We start from the raw sequence: 17882 nt of genomic DNA, 5'->3' as shown, positions 1-17882 counted from the left end.
TGTAGATTATAATACCGTTATAGTAAGTAGTCAACTGTACCACATGAGTTAGGTATGAGACATGCGTCCCATGATAGTTGCTAGCTGGACTTTATTTTTAGGCTACTCCTGATTTTTTGAATTCTAATCAAATTTGTCCATCAAAGCAGCCAAAAAGACCTTTCCCTTGTCTCATATTAAAATATCGCTGCCATGTGGCATCATCCGATTAGCTAAATATGGCACAATCAGATTAGGTGTAAATAGTTAGTGGCCTATGAATTAGGTAATGTGGATTGCCAATCATTTCCTTCTAACCATCCATTTTCATGTATGCATAGCCTATTTAATTACGATAATTACCCAATTTTTAGGTCAATGGGATCCAATAGCGAACCTCTTGATGAATGGCCATATATATTATGGACGCGTGGACTATTCAAAATCCTCCTTCATTGGAAACAAATAACAAAGAGTAAGTTGAGGCAGGAGTCACCATGGGCTAGGGCACCCAACCAAGGTGGACCGACCTAGACTGGTCATAATCAGGCTAAGAAGGCCTTGGCCCAGTTCAGGTAGGACAACCATGTGAGGAAAATAGTAACATAATCTCAGGTTTGAAGTAGTCTAAATCTAAGAACTCTCTAGTGGTATTCCTTCCATCCATGACAAGTCCTACCTTCCATCCATGACAAGTTCAATCATATAAATGGCTTTGATGATAAAAATAACAAAATTTTAAGAACTGCTTGCTGCCACCATAGAGCCATTTTATCTTGACACATGCAATAACATACAACACCTGTTTTATAGAGAACATAAAACACTTGTGCTTCACGGGACTTGCCAGCACATGTCTACTTTGTCCACCAGGTCAGATCTCCTTTTAAACCGTACATGGAAAAGATCAATCTGATAAAGAACTTGGATGAGTCACACCAATGGGAGCAATGTAAAGGGAGGTTTGGCTGTTGTTCTTTATATATTTCAGCTTAATAATTCCTAATTTTTATAAAAATTAAGATTGATTTCATAAATTTTAGTTGGTTTTTTGTTCCTAGGGATTCCCAGTCCCCAACTGTTTTTTAACTAAAATATTGCCAATAAAATCAGAGTTTTAAACTTATCTCAAGTTTTAAAAAAAATAAAAAATAATAATACTATATCAACCAAACAAAATTTAATATTTCCGTGTAAAATATCACCGGAATTCCTCAAAAACTAAACAGGCTGTAAAATTTCTCTTAAAACTTGTATATTCACATGGTGTGGCCCACCTGACATTTTGATTATGCTGATTTTTATATATTCACTTAATCTGGTGAGTTAATGGAAGACACATACTATGGTGGGTTCACACACAAACCTATGATTGACATCCTATCTCCCTTGTTCCTTGTGATGTGGCCCACCTTAAAAGTGCATATTACTGGTTTTCCATTAGGACCAGGAATCAGAGGTAGAATTCGATGGATGGTGAGTACTATGCATATACAACTTGTGGGCCTTGTAGGGCTCAGATTTTTTGTGCAATGTAAACCAATGTTGCAGAGGATTTCCACCCTCTAGTAGGTCTCAGATACTATAAATCTAAAAAGATGGACGGTTGCAATCATCCGATCTTTATGCCTACGGCTGACAATGGATATTTATTTACTTGATTACCACACGTATTTAACTAAAAAAAATCAGATACAAATATAGGATTTTTACTCAATTAAAAAAATCTCTTTCTTAGGTTTTTAATTTAATAGTTGGATATCCGATTACCCGACTATCCAATTTATACCCGGCTCCTAATAAGCCCGATATTGGATACGGATAAGTCCGACCCGTTTACAGCCCTATTAATAAGCTCCCCACGGCGATGTATGAAGAGCTGATCGTCAGTGACTCAGTAGCGACTCACTCGCCTCTTCGAGCGTCGGTAGAAAACACTTCTCCCTCTGCATTGCAAACAATATCAAACTGCAGTATTATTATATATTCTAATTTCTATACAATAAATATTTATATTTGGAAATTGGGACTGATAGGAACACCCCCTCAAGTTATTTCCGCAGCCCCAATTCCGATTTTGGGAATTGAAACAGTACACTTGTTGTATTTCAATTCTCAAATGCAAAGTGCGCTTACGGAAAACAGAAAAGGGTGGTGTAGATACTGCCTATATTCAAGCAAGGAATAAAGGGCATTCCTGAATTCTCAATCTTTTCATTTCCAATTTTCCTATCTTCAATTCTACTGAAACCTTTTCAACAGTAGAAAAAAGGGTATTGATATTTTTACACCCACCCACCTGACTGATATGCATACACAAATTTCCCACTTTTTGGATTGGAATAGTACACTTTTGCACTATTTCCATTCTCAGAAAATGGGTGTGGATAGTGGCCCACAGAAAAACAAAACATTGGACCTATATATATGTATGTTTATGTGTGTATGTATCTATTTACAGCTCAGATCCTCATCCGTTTCCATTAAAATATTTGGAAATGTTTTATTGGTTTTGTTCAGGTCTTGGCTGTTTATATTATCCTTTTTTTCTCTCTTTTTTTTGGGGGTAAAAGTGTTTTTTTTTTTTTTTCTTTTTATTTTTTACTTTCCTTCTACCCAACCTGTCATTATCACCTTTCATTTTTTTATTTATTTTAATATCTAAATTACAGAGCCTTTACTCAATCATATAAATGCTGTATATTATGTTTATTCCTTTCTCTAATCATTCACTTGATGTCTTTGCGTTTGATCTCTGCAAGCAGAATTGGGGTGAAGATCGGTTAACGGGCAGTCGGTTTTCATTTGGTAGCACATAAAGGAGGATGTGATTTATTATTATTATTATTATTAAAGCATTTTTAGCTGAATTTTGTTGCGTAGAGAGTTTTTTGAATTGGGTTTCTTATTCTTTTATTGGCTGTCATTTGGTTTCTGTTATTGCTGTGAGAGAAGGAAGATGTGATCTCTTTTCCCCCTTTCTCAAAGTGATTTTAAGAGAGATTTTCAATTGTGTCCTCTCTTCTTTTCTTTTCTTTTCTTTTTGTTTTTTTTTTCTTTTAATTATTGTTTTGGGTGGTGTTGTTTGGTTTGGTGATTGCTTGTGTTTGTGCGAGGTTGATTTTCAGAACAGAGAACGGATTGAATTTGGGAATTTAATGGCGGAATTGGTGGGACCTCGATTGTATAGTTGCTGCAATTGCCGAAACAATGTTTCGCTTCACGATGATGTCATTTCAAAAGCATTTCAGGTGAGGATCTTACTCACTTCTTACATCGTTCTGATAATATGTTGAATTGTTTTATATCTTCTGTCATGGACTGTTCCTAGATTTTTTTCCTTTTTCCTTTTTCCTTTTTCCTTTTCAATTCAATTTGATAGGGCATCCAAACACATTGAATTAATGAGGAAAAGCAGAAAGTCTAAGTTCAATATAGAAAGAAAGCAAGAAACAGTTTGATACTCTCTTACACTTCGATAAAACTTTCATGCCTCCAAAAAAAAAAAAAAAATTATGATTAAAACGGATTCAACATAAATTTGATGTGCTTTCAAAGAAAATGCTATTTGTTGGTTGGCAATCATATTCATGTTTGTTTTATTTGTATTTTGCTTCAATCAAGCATGGGTCCTTTTTGGTTGCTCTTGTGCTCTGTCAAAGATTGCCATTGACATTGCAATTGCTTTCTGGATTTTTTCCAGGGGAGGAACGGACGAGCCTTTCTGTTTTCGCATGCAATGAACATAGTTATAGGGCCAAAAGAAGACAGGCACCTCATGACTGGACTGCACACAGTTGCTGATGTATATTGTTGTGATTGCCGCGAGGTGTTGGGTTGGAAGTATGAAAGAGCTTATGAGGAAACACAGAAGTACAAAGAAGGAAAGTTCATACTCGAGAAGTCGAAGATCGTCAAGGAAAATTGGTAGCTCCTCCATACCTGGCGGCGGCAAACCTTTTGAATTCTAAAGTGCTTGGTTCCTTATTGATGTAAGTGTGTCGATGGATCCATATTTTCATCTTGTACATACATCTCAATCAATTGAAAGATTCAGCTGTTGCTGATTGTGCATGGTTGTTGCCATGGCAAATTTGGAAGTTGTGTAGTGGAGACATCATTGGTTTCTATGTGAATGAAGTTGGGGGTATTGCTATCGAAGAAAGTTATGAATTTGTGTACTTTAGTGTGTTTACTTCTCTTGCCCGTGAACATAGATGAGAATCATTTGAGTGCTTTGAGAGCAATATAAGCTATAGTGCTCCTGGTTGCATGTGGATGTGTATTGTCCAATCAATTGATGTTGACTGTCCACTGGGTCTCTGCTGTGCTTCAATGGCCACCATGCAAAAATCACACTGATAAGATGATCCTGTCCATTTATCCACCTTTTGTAGCCATCAGTTTTCCCTGCCATGGATGTGATGCTTTCAATCATCTGATCAAAGTTTTGTTACTGTAAGCAATCCATAATGGGTCCCAAGTAACAGGTGGTTCCAATTGTTGATTGCACCTACTTCCATAAACAATCTTGACCCTCCATTTTATTGGTTCTTAATCAGAGCGAGAACTCTCCAATCCTTGCGAGTTTTCCTCTATGGCCAATGAAGAATGGGTTGGACCAAATGAACAGCCAAGATCAACTGATTGAACTTCCCAATTGCCCCTATGCAACTAGAAGCACAGTAAGTCATAGTATTTGGTCGGCACTTGATCTTTTTCTTTTTTCAATTTAAATGCGAATAGTCTATTTGTCATACTTTTATGAAAAACTGTCCAGCTTTCAGTTCAGTTGCTTACACATTTGAAGTGTTTTATGAAAGATGAGAAATATACCACTCTCTCATAGGAACATGTATGCCATTTTCCAAGTTGATATGATTCTCTGATGCATTTGATGATGAAAAAGATGGCAATAGAAATTTCTTTCAGAAACATTGTAGACCGGTTGCTTCTAGGACTTTGATACTGTGGAGCTGTTTCTCATAGTAATAGCTAGTGTAAAACTGTGAATTTTACTCTCCTCCCAACACCTATTTTTTCATTGCGAAATTCCTGACTTTTATGTTTGACATGAATTTGTTTGTCTATCGAAAATAGTGCAATTGCTCTAAACATGCTCTGGTTGTGTTCTTTTCTTCCATTTCAATTTTCATTCTATTCTAAATGTTTCTGTTTGAAAGTCCATGTATCTGTACTAAGTTACTCTCATCTAAGACTGATACTCTAGAATTTGATTCCATGACGAATATGGATATGGTTGTCTGAGTATGGGAAGGATTGGGTTGGGTGGGTCATCAAATCCAAATTCTCAGGATATGTGTATGGAAATGGAGGGTTATTGTCATGTTAATTCATTCCCTAACAATATTGAAGTTGTATTTTTGCTCAATTCATAGCATCATCATCATCATCATCTTGGCCTAATCCTAGCTATTTGGGTCAGCTTTAGCATACTGACGCCTCTCATGTTCCAGGTAGGAATTGTCATGATTGCTCGGCAAACAAGATCTATATCCTGCAGCCCATCTAATATCAACTCAACTCCTGACAGGTTTAGGACGAGCTGACGTGATACTTTCAAGTGGAGTTTCCAATTATATGATATTGAACACACCCTTGAAATTTGAAATCTCATACTATCCAATAGAAGCTATTGGCATTCATTCAAAAGAGGGCATAAAATAGCAGGAGTTGATTTGAAGCAGATATTGGAACTTACTATGATTGGTTATAAATCTATACTATGTATAATGACAGTTGCAATGGGCAAGGGGCAAAAATTTTCATGGATATAGTTTTCGATTTCATAAAATTATAGGTTATTGAAGGACATGGGAAGGGTTTTAAACCAAAATAAAGGAGCGTTTAGGTAATTTACAAAGTGAAGCTCTCCATTACCTTCATAAAACTGTTTATCCTTCCCTCTCCCACGCCTGCAAACCATTTCATTTCACTCCAGTCCACTCCACTCCTTTTTTTCCTGCATCTTGCAAACATTTTCTCTCCATGTTCATTGCACATGCCACATCTACTAGCTTTAGGTAACTACCAGTTCTAGAGTTCACCATTTCGCTAGTTTGGAATTCAAAACTGGAAGAGGGGGGCATTCCTAACCCTTAGGGATGGGTATTTTAGCTTGTTGAAGTACCTGAATACTATAGGCAACGGCTGATGGGCTGGTATTGGAAATGCCTTGACTAGGAAAACAATCTGGTACACAGATGTATGGCTTGCTGATTAGCTTACTGTCATTATCCAGATTAAACATACAAGAGAGAATGGTATGATTGAGGCATTTCTAGGAGGAAGATGTTCATGTGGGTGGCCCAGACATTGATGTCATGGTGATCCTTGGCTAGTGATTTTGTGTGTTATTGAGGCTGGCGCTAGGAAGGGGTAGACTGAAGGAATGCTTTTAGGGATGATTAGACCTACTTGGATTTTAGATGTTGGCAAGCTGGTCAGATTTATCGGGTAGGTTTAGAGGTTTTTCATCCTTTGAGGCTAAAATCATAATTCCCAAGCTCAGGAGATTGCATCTCTGAATCAGAGTCACAAAAAATAGGTGGGGTGTGAAAGTTGGTGCGGAAGAGTGAGCTGTCAGGATCCAACGGTCTACATGATATGGGACTTCCACAAAGCTAAGGATGAACGGCACAGCTCCAAAGGTCTACCTAACCATTACTGGAGCAGGTGAGTCTAATCACCCCTTTGATTCTTCAGTATAAATGGTCCTGAATTTCGATCTACGGTTTAGATCGTTTAAGAAACAGGCTAGATGGACACAATCTTCTCTTCTTAGGGTCTCTTGTATTCGTAATCACTTACATTCCTCCAAGGATATTTTTCTCAATTTATAAAACGAAGGATGGAGAGATAACAGATGAGATTGGATAGGATAATTACCCATTGTAAATTGGTCACATCTGCAAAATTAGAGTCATTAGACAACCCCGACTTCCGATTAACCGATGTTTATTTGTAGAAATTGGACTATTGAGTACATTATATGTCCAAAAGTAGGCTAGTTAGGATCACACTTCCAATGCAACCTTTGGGTGAGTTTCACTAGCACGCGGATCAATAGACCGTAGCTGTGGTCTAATCATGGTTTTAAGACTTGGCCAAGTCCCAAGTCACTCATCCAAGACGACCTTGACTTGGACGAACCCAATCTGGTTCGTTACAACGAGTCACCCCCACTTAGCCGAGTTGGCTCGATTCACCCCCAACTCAGGAGTACTAAACTCAAGACCAGACGAGCCGGTCCGAGTCAGTCTTTTAACCGTGGGTTTTTTGGCCAGCAACCTCTCATTCCACAAAGAAGTGTATTCTTCACTGGCTCCCATCTTTCAAAGACATGGCCGCCAAAAGGGATTAATGAATGTAGAACGGGTAAGAATGCCCCATCACATGGGCCCCATCTGGTATTACCTTTGATGTTTTATCCTTATCCACAAACATCTGACTATGTCATTTTGTAATTTACGTATCTAAGCCGTGAGAATTGTTAGAAGAGATTGAAGAGGTGAATTCCTCCATATGGAATCTATGCCACATCTGGGCCAATTCATTCGGTAAGGTTGACCGTTAACATGTCCTGACCCATAGACCAGGCCAGTCCGCTCATCATGTGGGCCACACTTGTACAAGGAAAATGGATGGTTATAAAAACAATTCTCATAATTGGATGGTTTTAATCATCTGAAGAGGGAGCTCCAAATGGACAGTCAAAAAAAAAATATTGGCCAAGGTTGGGATTGGACAGCAAAAGGTTTCCCAATGAGATAGGTACATTCCTCCTATCCCCACTATTTCAGTGGTCTGACCGTGGTGGGACCCATCGTAGTGGGCTGACCTCAGGTTGGATCTGCTCCGCCCAAATTGGATGCCATTGGTGTAGATTCTAAGGTAAAATAGCGACCATATCCCTAAAATGGATTCTTGAAAATTGCATTTCTCCTTCAAGTGTTGTAGATAAGAAATTCGTGCAACTACAGTGTGGTGCCTGCAGCTGTGTCTGTGTGGCATCCAACCGTCCAAAACAGTCATTTAGCATGAGAATGAGACGCCATGAAAATCAAGCGATCTAATCACCAGGTGGGTCATACCACATAAAGCAATGGACAGCCACCCAACAAAGTCTAAATTCACGCAATGGTCCACTTGATGGGGTGACCCCGCTGGACGGGTTGGATACCATACAGGCATCACCATGGGCCCCACGGGTAGGTGAACTGGCTTCCCACCATTCGCTTGCCGAGTTGCACAGAACTGAGCGAAAGCTATCTTCCCCTATATTAGTCCACGTCATCTTTTTTTTTTCTTTTTTTTTTCTTTAATGGCCAGACCAAGACCTGCTGTGGTATGGAGTGTGATGATCCTTGTATAATCCATAGACATATGGATGTTCTTGGGGCCTGTTTGGATTTATGTAGAGTAATATGTTGCATTGTATCCTTTTATTGTTGAAGTACATGACAAATAAAATCTGATGTACTTCCACTTTCGCCAATGATAGGCTAGTGTTTGAATCAGACTGTCCGTTAGCCAAGTATACGAAGGTGAGGAAGTATTCACTATTTAGATCAGAAGTATCCAGGAGATAACGTGTACAGATCATAACAATGGTAGAAATTGGTTGTTGATGTACATCCTAAAAAGAATAAGAATATGGGCGGCTGGCATAAAAAGAAGGAAGAAAAATCAAGATTTCAATAGCCCGATTAGGTGTAGATGGAGACTGGAGCATTTCAGCATTTCTGCTCTCCGAGGTGGGGACACCCGAGTTATTTTAAAAATAAAAGATTTTTTTACCAAAATGATCCTAAGTTACGTTTTTAGCTCTCCTTTTCAAAGTCTTTTCTTAACCCTCTGACGGTTACTTGAAATTTGAAAAGTTAAAAATGTCCTGCTTGGAGTCCAACGCTTGTACAGGTTGAGTAAGGGAGAAACTTCGTAGTTTCAATCCCTTGGCCACCACTTCATCATTGGGCTTACTAAAAGACAAATCGAATCCATTCATTCCGTTGTCGCCTACCATTTCTTTGGGAAGACACTAACCTTACGCTGATACAATCTCTCTCTGACTCATATAACCCGACAACTGATAACGGTAGTTGTTCACTGCCAACTATTTCGTTGAGGTGTGGTTCACATGATCGGCGGATGTGGCTCATTTTTTAGACTATTTCCTTTCATGAACTTCCAACGAAAATGAACAGAGTGGATTTGGCACATACCTCATGGTGGACCCCACGGATGTTGTCCAAAACCCTACCACCCTTGCTGCCGTTTTGGGAGGGTTTGAAGGGATTTCAAACCCCTTGGGATGATTGGCACCACAAAGTAAATGAGATTTTTCAAATTCCCTTAAAAAGAGTTTAAAATCCTTCCAAGAGCTCTTGCATGTGTAACATAAGTGTCACTATACTATTAATCTATTGGGCACCTGGCCTACTAATGATTAAGGTTGTACATGAACTCAGTTTGAAACTGAGTTCAAGATGAATCGACCTGATTTTTTGAGCTCGAAAAAATTTCGAACCGAGTTCAAGCTTGGCCAAGCTCGACTCGACTCGAATTGAACTCAGATTGAACCAGTTCAATGACTAGGTTACTTTGATATTGATGTTGCTCACCAAGTGTTTGATGAAATGACTCAATGAAGTGTCGGCTGGTGCAAGGAAGGTATGTATATGAAAGAAATACCCTTTTTTTCTTTATTTTGACGTTGCCTACAAGGTGTTTGATGAAATACCTATAAAACTGTTGCTGTTGTTTTACATACGGTGAGAATTTGAATGTGCAGTCCATGTGTTTGTGAAAATGCTACACAGGCGAACTCGGTTCGATCTTGGCTCGAACTAAGCTCAAATTGGCCCAAGCTACTAACCGAACTAAGCCGAGCTGGCTAGTCAAGTTCGAGGACCGAGCTGAGCTGAGTTCGAGCTGGGGTCAACTAGTGGCCGAGCTAAGTCGAGCTTGGCACAAGCTCGACTCGTGTACACCTCTATTGATGATATCCCAAAACAATTAGATTATCAATTGCATCACTATAATTACTTTAATAAGATGATCTATATCATCCAAACATTGTCCATGTAAATCAACAGTTAAAAATCATTGGTTAGTCACTCGAATGTGATCTTGTGCTTATGACCATTCGAGACTTGGAATTTCATCATTTTCAGGCAAAGCATATATTTCAATGAACTTATTATAACCATTGTGTCAAGCATTACATACACTAATTAGATATATTAGTGTTGATTTAATAATTAAATTCAAACCTCTGTAAATATACCATGCATAGCTACTTTTGGATTAGGGGATTCTGAATCTAGGATGCCAAATACAACATGAGGATTTCAAATTCCGAATCAAGGGGATTCCAAATTTATGCTCCCAAACAGGCTCTTAACATATAAGAACCTGAACCCTTAACCCATAAGAACTTATACCCTTAACACATGACAATCACGGCTCTAACCCTTAACACCACAAGGATGTTGTCTGTGGAGCCTACCATCAGGTATGTGTTGAATCCATTCTGTTCATTGGAGTCGGTATTTCATAGAAGGCTATGGGCTAAAGAATGAGCCATGTTCATAGAACAGGTGAACCACATCACAAGGAGACAATTAAGAGTAAATGACTACCATTATCAGTTATTTAGGCCACAAAGAGTTTGCATCAAGCTGAAGTTAATGTATTTCCATTGAAATTGAAATAGTAGGCCAAGGAAGAAAATGAACAAAGTAGGCTGAATTACCACATGATGAGCACCTTAAAAAAGTAGAAAATGAAATGGGCGGCTATTCTCTTGCATTGTAAATGCATTGGGTCTTTTTGGTAAAAATTCCAAAATTAAAAGTAAAAGAAATGACGTGGCATTTCAAACCTGGCATGCGGATCACTTTAGAAAATGTCACATCCAAGGCACCACCTAAGTGGCCATTTTCCCAAACACATCAAATAGGGGCCACCAAATCCAGTATTTATGAAACTAAACATTGACAGATTGGTGTTGACCGGAACGTAAAAGTGGAACAAAAGGAGAAGAAATGGCACTAATCTAATTCATTCGGTCAGCCATTCAAATACAACATGGTTCATGCAACTAGAGGCAAACATGGGCTTACGCAGGCGTATACCAAACAGGGCCAAAAATTGGAAGAGAAAAAGAAAGTACCCATCTCAGAAAAGACCGTTTGGGAAGCCATTGCCCACCAATGGATTTAATGCCTGATTACCAAAACAGTGAGACTACGAGATTTCTCTGTTTGGGAAGCCATCCCTCTCCATGGATTTAAAGCTGGATTACAAAAGCTTGGACCTTAATAGTTTTCTGAATCCAAGTTGGAGGCAAATCTATGAATTTCATTTCCTTGATCCCAGAGGGGTATTAGGGGGAAAGCCAACTTGATTAAAGAGGTTTAAAATCAGTGCATCGATGATTATCATATCATACACAGCCAATACAGCCAAACACAAATATGTCAGTCTATGGACTGGGCAACAATTTCAGACAATTCTTTAAACCTTGATTGATTATACAAGGGACCAATTTCCTTATTATCCAAGTCAGGTAGGAGAATTCAGGATTTAAACTGTCTAGCCCGCCTAACATTGTAGATAGACCACAATCAGGCAGGACAATTGCAACTTTTCACATCAAAATGCTTTTAGTCAATGTTCATGGTCACGTATTACACAAGCTAATATTGCGTATCAGATAGGTTCATGATGGTCAATGAAAAAGATCATCAAGTAACTAAGAGTAATATTTGGAAGAGCACTCTCAGCCATGAAATAGGCGGGCTGACCACTATTGAAGAGGGAATTCTGCCCTTTTCCTGAAATGGGAATTCAGGCTCTTTTCCTATAGCTTGGAGTAAAATAACCCCATTAACAGGCATAGTCAAGACAACCAAACACACTCATAATTGGGGAAGATCTCAAAAGTACAAAGCAACAATGGAATGTTATAAGAGTAAGAAACAATAATTCAAGTAAATGTCAGAAAATTGATCACCCAAATCCCAAATAATCAAGCATTGGCTAACTTATTCTTAACCAACCACCTTTTCCTTGCACCCTCTACCGCTTCCTCTCGCATCGTCGACAGCTCACGGAACCACTGCTGATATTGTGACTCAATTGCATCAAGCTCCAACTTCAGCTCATCGTCTTGATCTTTGTCTGCTAAAGATAGACATGAGGAATTGCTTGCCATGCTCGGAAAGCACGAAAGATCACTTTGAATAAAGACAGGTCTCTCCATGTTCTTTGTAGATCCATTTGGAGACAGACTCTCACCAACATTACTAATGTTTCTTTCCATCTTAAATCTGGAATAATCTACAATTCCCAAGTCAATCTCTGAGACATATCCACCCAGGCATTCAGCGATCCCGTAATCTCCACATTCTATGATTCCATCATATTCTGCCGAGACCTCTGAGGCTTGAGAATATTGATCTTCCCCATTAGCTGAACTTGGAGGAGAATTACCATGAGACATAACCACATATGATTTTTTATGCATATGAACTTCACCATCATGTTTTACAGAACCTTTGACTAAACTCCCAACATTAAATTGAGAGAGACCATCATGATTCGGCTCGCTCAAAGCATGGTTGACTGAGGCTTTCCAACCAGGTACAAGCTTCAGAATCAAGAAATCAATGAACGCTGATATAAATGTCAAGTCATGATTAGACAAATCAAGTTGCTCGACCATCTCACCAGCCACAGAGATTGCAGTATCAGTATCAAGGTAAAATAGAAAGTGAATGTTCCTCACTTTACCTGTCAAAACCCAAATTCAAAATTTTAGATCATAAAATAACCAAGCTACAAGAATGCTAGGAAAACCCAAATACAGAAATTTAGACCATAAAACAACTAAGCTAGAGGAATGCTAAATAAAGGTTCCATGACCTCAAATTCAAATTCAGTAGTTCATCCCAACAAGCCCCATTGCACATGGTAAATGTTTTTTGGCCAAAGAATGTTGTCACTTCACTCATCAAGTGAATTACACATGTATTAATGGTCGAAAGAAATATAATGGTTCACATCCAACATATTATGTGGCCCACATGATGAGTGGACTGGCCAGATTTTTAGGCTAGATAACAATCACCTAAGCCCTAGCTGATGCATGTACTGGGTCGCACACACGTCTGCCTTGCTAAATGCTTTGGAGCACTTGCATTCCACAACAGGGGAATAATTATAAGTGCAAATTTTGCAGCAAGCCCATAAATAAATAGAGGTACAAATAAAATTTCTTACCATGCTCATCAGCTATTCGCAAGGTCAATGATATTGAGTTGTCATCATTTTTCTCCCCCTTCAAGCTGAATTTGTTATTCCTGTTGATCCTCTGAAACTCCAAACATGGAACATGTGCAGTTCCATTGCTGGTTTCCGTACTAGTGCTAATAGAAACCTGCTTGTAGTCAGAATCTATTTCCATGGAGAGAGGCCCAGACTTGGGTAAATTCACTGTTCTAGGCACAACATTGGGTAGCTGCACTGGATCCCGAACAGGCTCTTTTGGATTGTTAGATTGGAGAAACGGGTCTTTTAAGAGCTCCTTTGCAGGCAATCTTTCAGCAGCTGGAAGAAGGCATTTCTCAATAAATTGTTTTACTTGGGGATCTTGTACCTTTCCAAGTGAAGCAGGTTTTATTCCCTGCAAACAAATGTACAAGTAAGAGAAAAATCAATACAGCCCAAGAGATATCTAAACCATCCATCACCAACAGATATCCAATTCGAGCTACCAATAAATTAACTTACAGAGGAAACCTTCTTATATATCTGTGCAGGGTTTTTGCATTCGTTGTATGGGTATTCAGATGTCACCATCTCTAACATGCACATGCCAAAAGAATATATGTCAACAAGTTCATTGTATTCCTCTTCATAAAGCTCTGGAGCCATGAATTCAGGTGTACCTGTGAAAACAAGTGTAAGACCAAAATGGGTATGACACAAATTAGTGCGTTAGCATTACTAGTGCATTCAAACTACAGGACAAGTTCTATCCTTACCAATGACACTACGAGCAGTAGGTTGCTGCATAATGATGGCCAACCCAAGATCTCCTATTTTGACCTCCCCATGGTTTCCATTAACAAAAATGTTGTCACATTTTAAATCTCGGTGAAGAATAGGTGGGTTGTGACCATGAAGGTACTGCAAGCCTCGAAGAATTTGCCTTGCCCAGCTCTTCACAGCCTTCATATCAACATTTTTGTGCTTCCTACGGTATCTAATGACAGAGTGTAAAAATTATACATAAATCGCTAGCAAGCTTTACCAAAAAAAAAAAGGGCTACCCTGACGGGACTCACAGAAGTGCACGGGTATGTGTGAGATTCAAGTGGCTCATTGGAAAGGGCCCACGGCGTTGATGCCCTAGCGGGAAAAAGGTGAATCCAAACATCAAGTGGGCCACATGTCCAGAAAAGAAGTGGATGATTTATAAAAATATAACAAAGGTCCACAGAACAATGTACCCAGCAGATGAGACCAACCTGATCTTTTATCAGGGGCATCAAGACAATGGGAAAACTGATGGGTAGCGGCTTGGATGCTACACTCACATGCCATGCTGCTATTGCCATTCTTGTTTACCAAAGGAAACATAAGAACTGCAAAAGGATGAATGAAACTTACTGCCTTAGACTCCCAGAAGTGAATAACTCAGTGATGATGTTAACAGTCTTGTTCTTATCATCCACCCATGAGTTAAAGAACCTGATAATGTTTTCATGCTTTAAAGATTTCAGCAGGTGAACTTCTGAATATAATCGTTCTAGGTTTTCTGGTGACTGCAACACATCATCAACATTCACTTGGTTCCAAGCGACTTCGATCCCGTCCACTTCATCAAATGCCTTATAACTACATATTGATTATGGGAACTAGTAAGTTGATAAGCAAAATGGAAGAAACATCTTACCAGCATGCTTCTCGTAAAATAAATAAAATTTCTTATGACAAAAACAAATAAACCACAAGGAAGAGGCTTTGAAGCATACACAGTCTTGAATGCTCCTTTGCCCAAAACTTCTGTATACTGATCAGAAATAGACAAGATGATCAGTTGCAACATAACAATACTAGAAAGCAAAAAACGACCAAAGCACTCTTGCATTGAGAAACAAATACAAGTGTACATTAATGCAAAACAAAGATAATCCAGATCATGAGTAGCCCACTTGCAAACAGAAAAAAGATCCACATATGATGATGAATATTGTATCCTAGATTTTTGTGAAGTAAAATGACGAATATATCTAGGATACACTTACACTCAACAACAGTCAAGTGATTATAGAGTAAAAAACAACATAAAAACCTGATCATGGAATTAATTTTGAAAAAAGAAACAGAGAATTACATTTTTCAAAGACAACAAAATTTCTAGATACAAAGTTGTAGAAAATTAACACATGCTCAACAAAAGGTCAAGAGTGATTACAAAGCCAATAAAAAATATATAACTCAATCAATGAATTTAATTATAAAAGAATGTAGCATTACATTTCGTATATGACAATAATAACCAAAAAAGAAAAAAGAAAAGAAAAGAGAAACAAAGTTTTCCATTAAAGAAGCAAAGGAATTGGAAGAAGATCATAACAAGTGTTGTGCGAATAGATAATGTGATTGCAAAAACAATAAAGCATTTATTACAAGGAGAATTAAACAATACTCATGTTTTATGATGCTTGATACTCTGGCAGCCAGAAATTATGCATTCAGCATATACATTAATTCAAGTTAAATCAACTAAACTGGGAAAACCACTGTTGATAAGTTAGTCCTGAAATCAAATTTGTTGAACAATCCGAACTTCTGACTCACGGACACTTGCTACTTGCTTCTTGAAATGGGACGAGTGGATGTTTTCATATTTAACCATCCAATCAAAGTCCACCAATTCGATAGTCAGATTATCGAACAAGTGTATTTTTCGTTCATGATTCATCTAATCTTGGAACCACAATTGGCACAGATTAATTTGAATTAACCATATGCCACATAAACAATATCTACCTAATTTTTAGGTGCCGTGTATCATCATCCATCACACTGCCATCATATCAAAGCTTGTCTCATACGATAATCCATATTATACTACAGGAGAAAACGAAATTAGATGGACATCCAAACAAGCTATTATACACATTCTATCATGATTAAATCAACTATACAATCATTGAAAAAAACAAAAAATTAAGTTTTACCAATCAAGAGAAAACAACAATGAGCAAATTTACAGAAGGTGCGGAAACTCAATTTAGCAGCCCACTAAATAGAAAATACATCAAACCAGCCAAAATTGCAAGAGACTTATACTTGAATGGTGGCTAGCAATCAAAGAATGCCTATTCGACAAAAAGAAAATCTAGTAGCATTCAAATGAAACCCAAATGATAAAGAGATTGTATTTCAAGAAAATGTATTTTCCATTATCATCGACTGATGTTTTACAAAATTAAAATACATAAATCACTAAATGTAATTATATTCAAATTAAACAGTTTAATAGCTTAATTATGTAAAACGATATATCAGTCATTGCATTGTGATGTTTTAGATAGTTATCAACTACACCGCCTATCATATACTATGACGACCGGAATATATTAGGCAGATACATGCAGATTGTAACAGAGGCTTAGAAAGCCTTGTGCTCGCCATATTCATCTCAATGAAGAAAATTCATCATGTTAGCAATTCCAAAGAAATAAAAGAAGGAAGACCCCAAAACAGGAATTTCGAAGGAAAACATACCCGAACATACCGCCCGGTCGGATCCGTCTCAACGTATTCAAGATCGGAAGATTCCGGTTTTCCCGGAAAACCATTCTCCGGAAATAACAACCCCTTCATCCTGGCAATCCAAACAGCTCCCCCAACAGAAGAAATCAAGCTCAAATCTCCCCGGCTTCAAAGCCGCCCACAGACTCCTCTAACCGGAATCAGACGACCCGTTTCAGAAAACGTCTCTGACGCAATTGAGAATGGATCGAACGCCGACCGAAGACGGAACCGGCATTCGACGGCTGAGATCCCCAGTGGCCCCAAATCCATAACCCCACCTTCCATCGATTGGAATCCTCTCATACTCAGACCAAACCCAAGACCCAGATCTTGAAAATCATTTCTTCAAGAAACCCAAAAGCAGGAAGAGAGATTTCAGGACATGGAAACCAAAGAATCCAAGGCCTAGTCCTAATTCATCTTTCAAGAAGAAAAAGAAGAAAGCCAAAAAAATAAAGGGGGGCGGGGGAATTGAGAGAGGGTTTCTGCGAAATGCTCAGAAAACCAAATTGAAGGAGGGAGATGAAATGGGGTAGAAAATATGGAAGATTTGGTGGAGATGAGAAGGTTGTTTGGGTGATTGGGTGATTGTGGGATGCAGATGCGAGAAAAACAAGGAAAAGACAAACAGTTGTACGGTGAGAGGTCTCCTCATATGGGAAAGTTCTAATAGGAGAAAAAGACACACGATGCGCCTGACCTGGTTTCCATACGCACGCATGCATCTACACATGGCCTACATTTTTTAATCCCAGCCATCAAAATAGTGGGGCCCATCATGGATCATTCATTAACAAAATTTCACGTTAAAATAAAGAGAAAAACTTTACCGATTGTGTCAATAAATTTGACGGAAACAGTTCAAATTTTAAATAAGGATGTTCAATTTCAAATCAATTTTAATAAATTTTTTCTATTATAGGTAGGGTCCACCATTTTAACGGATTGGATTGGTGAAAAAATTTGATAATCATACAGTATATACGTGTAGGTGTATGGATTTCTATACTATAACATTGTATTAAATAATTCCTTATCAGCGGTTT

General features: G+C 38.3%; 2 protein-coding genes across 5 annotated transcripts; one reads left to right on the top strand and one right to left on the bottom strand.

The window, feature by feature from the left end:
- Positions 1-1810: 1810 nt before the first annotated feature.
- Positions 1811-4160, top strand: LOC131233510 (protein yippee-like At4g27745). 4 transcript variants are annotated; one of them, XM_058230244.1, is made up of 4 exons: positions 1811-1906; positions 2745-2806; positions 3108-3230; positions 3683-4160. In XM_058230244.1, the coding sequence occupies exons 3-4, from the start codon at positions 3138-3140 to the stop codon at positions 3908-3910; spliced, it is 321 nt and encodes a 106-aa protein (XP_058086227.1). In that variant the 5' UTR covers positions 1811-1906; positions 2745-2806; positions 3108-3137; the 3' UTR covers positions 3911-4160. The 4 variants fall into 4 exon arrangements, with proteins under 4 accessions (XP_058086227.1, XP_058086228.1, XP_058086229.1 ...); XM_058230245.1 differs by lacking the exon at positions 1811-1906 and adding an exon at positions 2464-2499; XM_058230246.1 differs by lacking the exon at positions 1811-1906 and having other exon boundaries at positions 2605-2806; positions 3113-3230.
- Positions 4161-11916: 7756 nt separating this feature from the next.
- LOC131232761 (probable serine/threonine-protein kinase WNK6) lies at positions 11917-17464 on the bottom strand. The gene is made up of 7 exons (XM_058229237.1): positions 16807-17464; positions 15045-15082; positions 14680-14907; positions 14052-14272; positions 13798-13955; positions 13288-13690; positions 11917-12798 (listed from the first exon to the last, which is right to left on the bottom strand). Exons 1-7 carry the CDS (start codon positions 16903-16905, stop codon positions 12035-12037), a joined length of 1911 nt encoding a protein of 636 aa, XP_058085220.1. The 5' UTR covers positions 16906-17464; the 3' UTR covers positions 11917-12034.
- Positions 17465-17882: the final 418 nt, after the last annotated feature.

Source organism: Magnolia sinica, chromosome 18 (assembly GCF_029962835.1).
Source record: "Magnolia sinica isolate HGM2019 chromosome 18, MsV1, whole genome shotgun sequence".
In the NCBI taxonomy this organism is placed as follows: Eukaryota; Viridiplantae; Streptophyta; class Magnoliopsida; order Magnoliales; family Magnoliaceae; genus Magnolia; species Magnolia sinica.
Note: the sequence above shows the minus strand (reverse complement) of the source record. Positions and strands in the feature narration are given on the sequence as shown.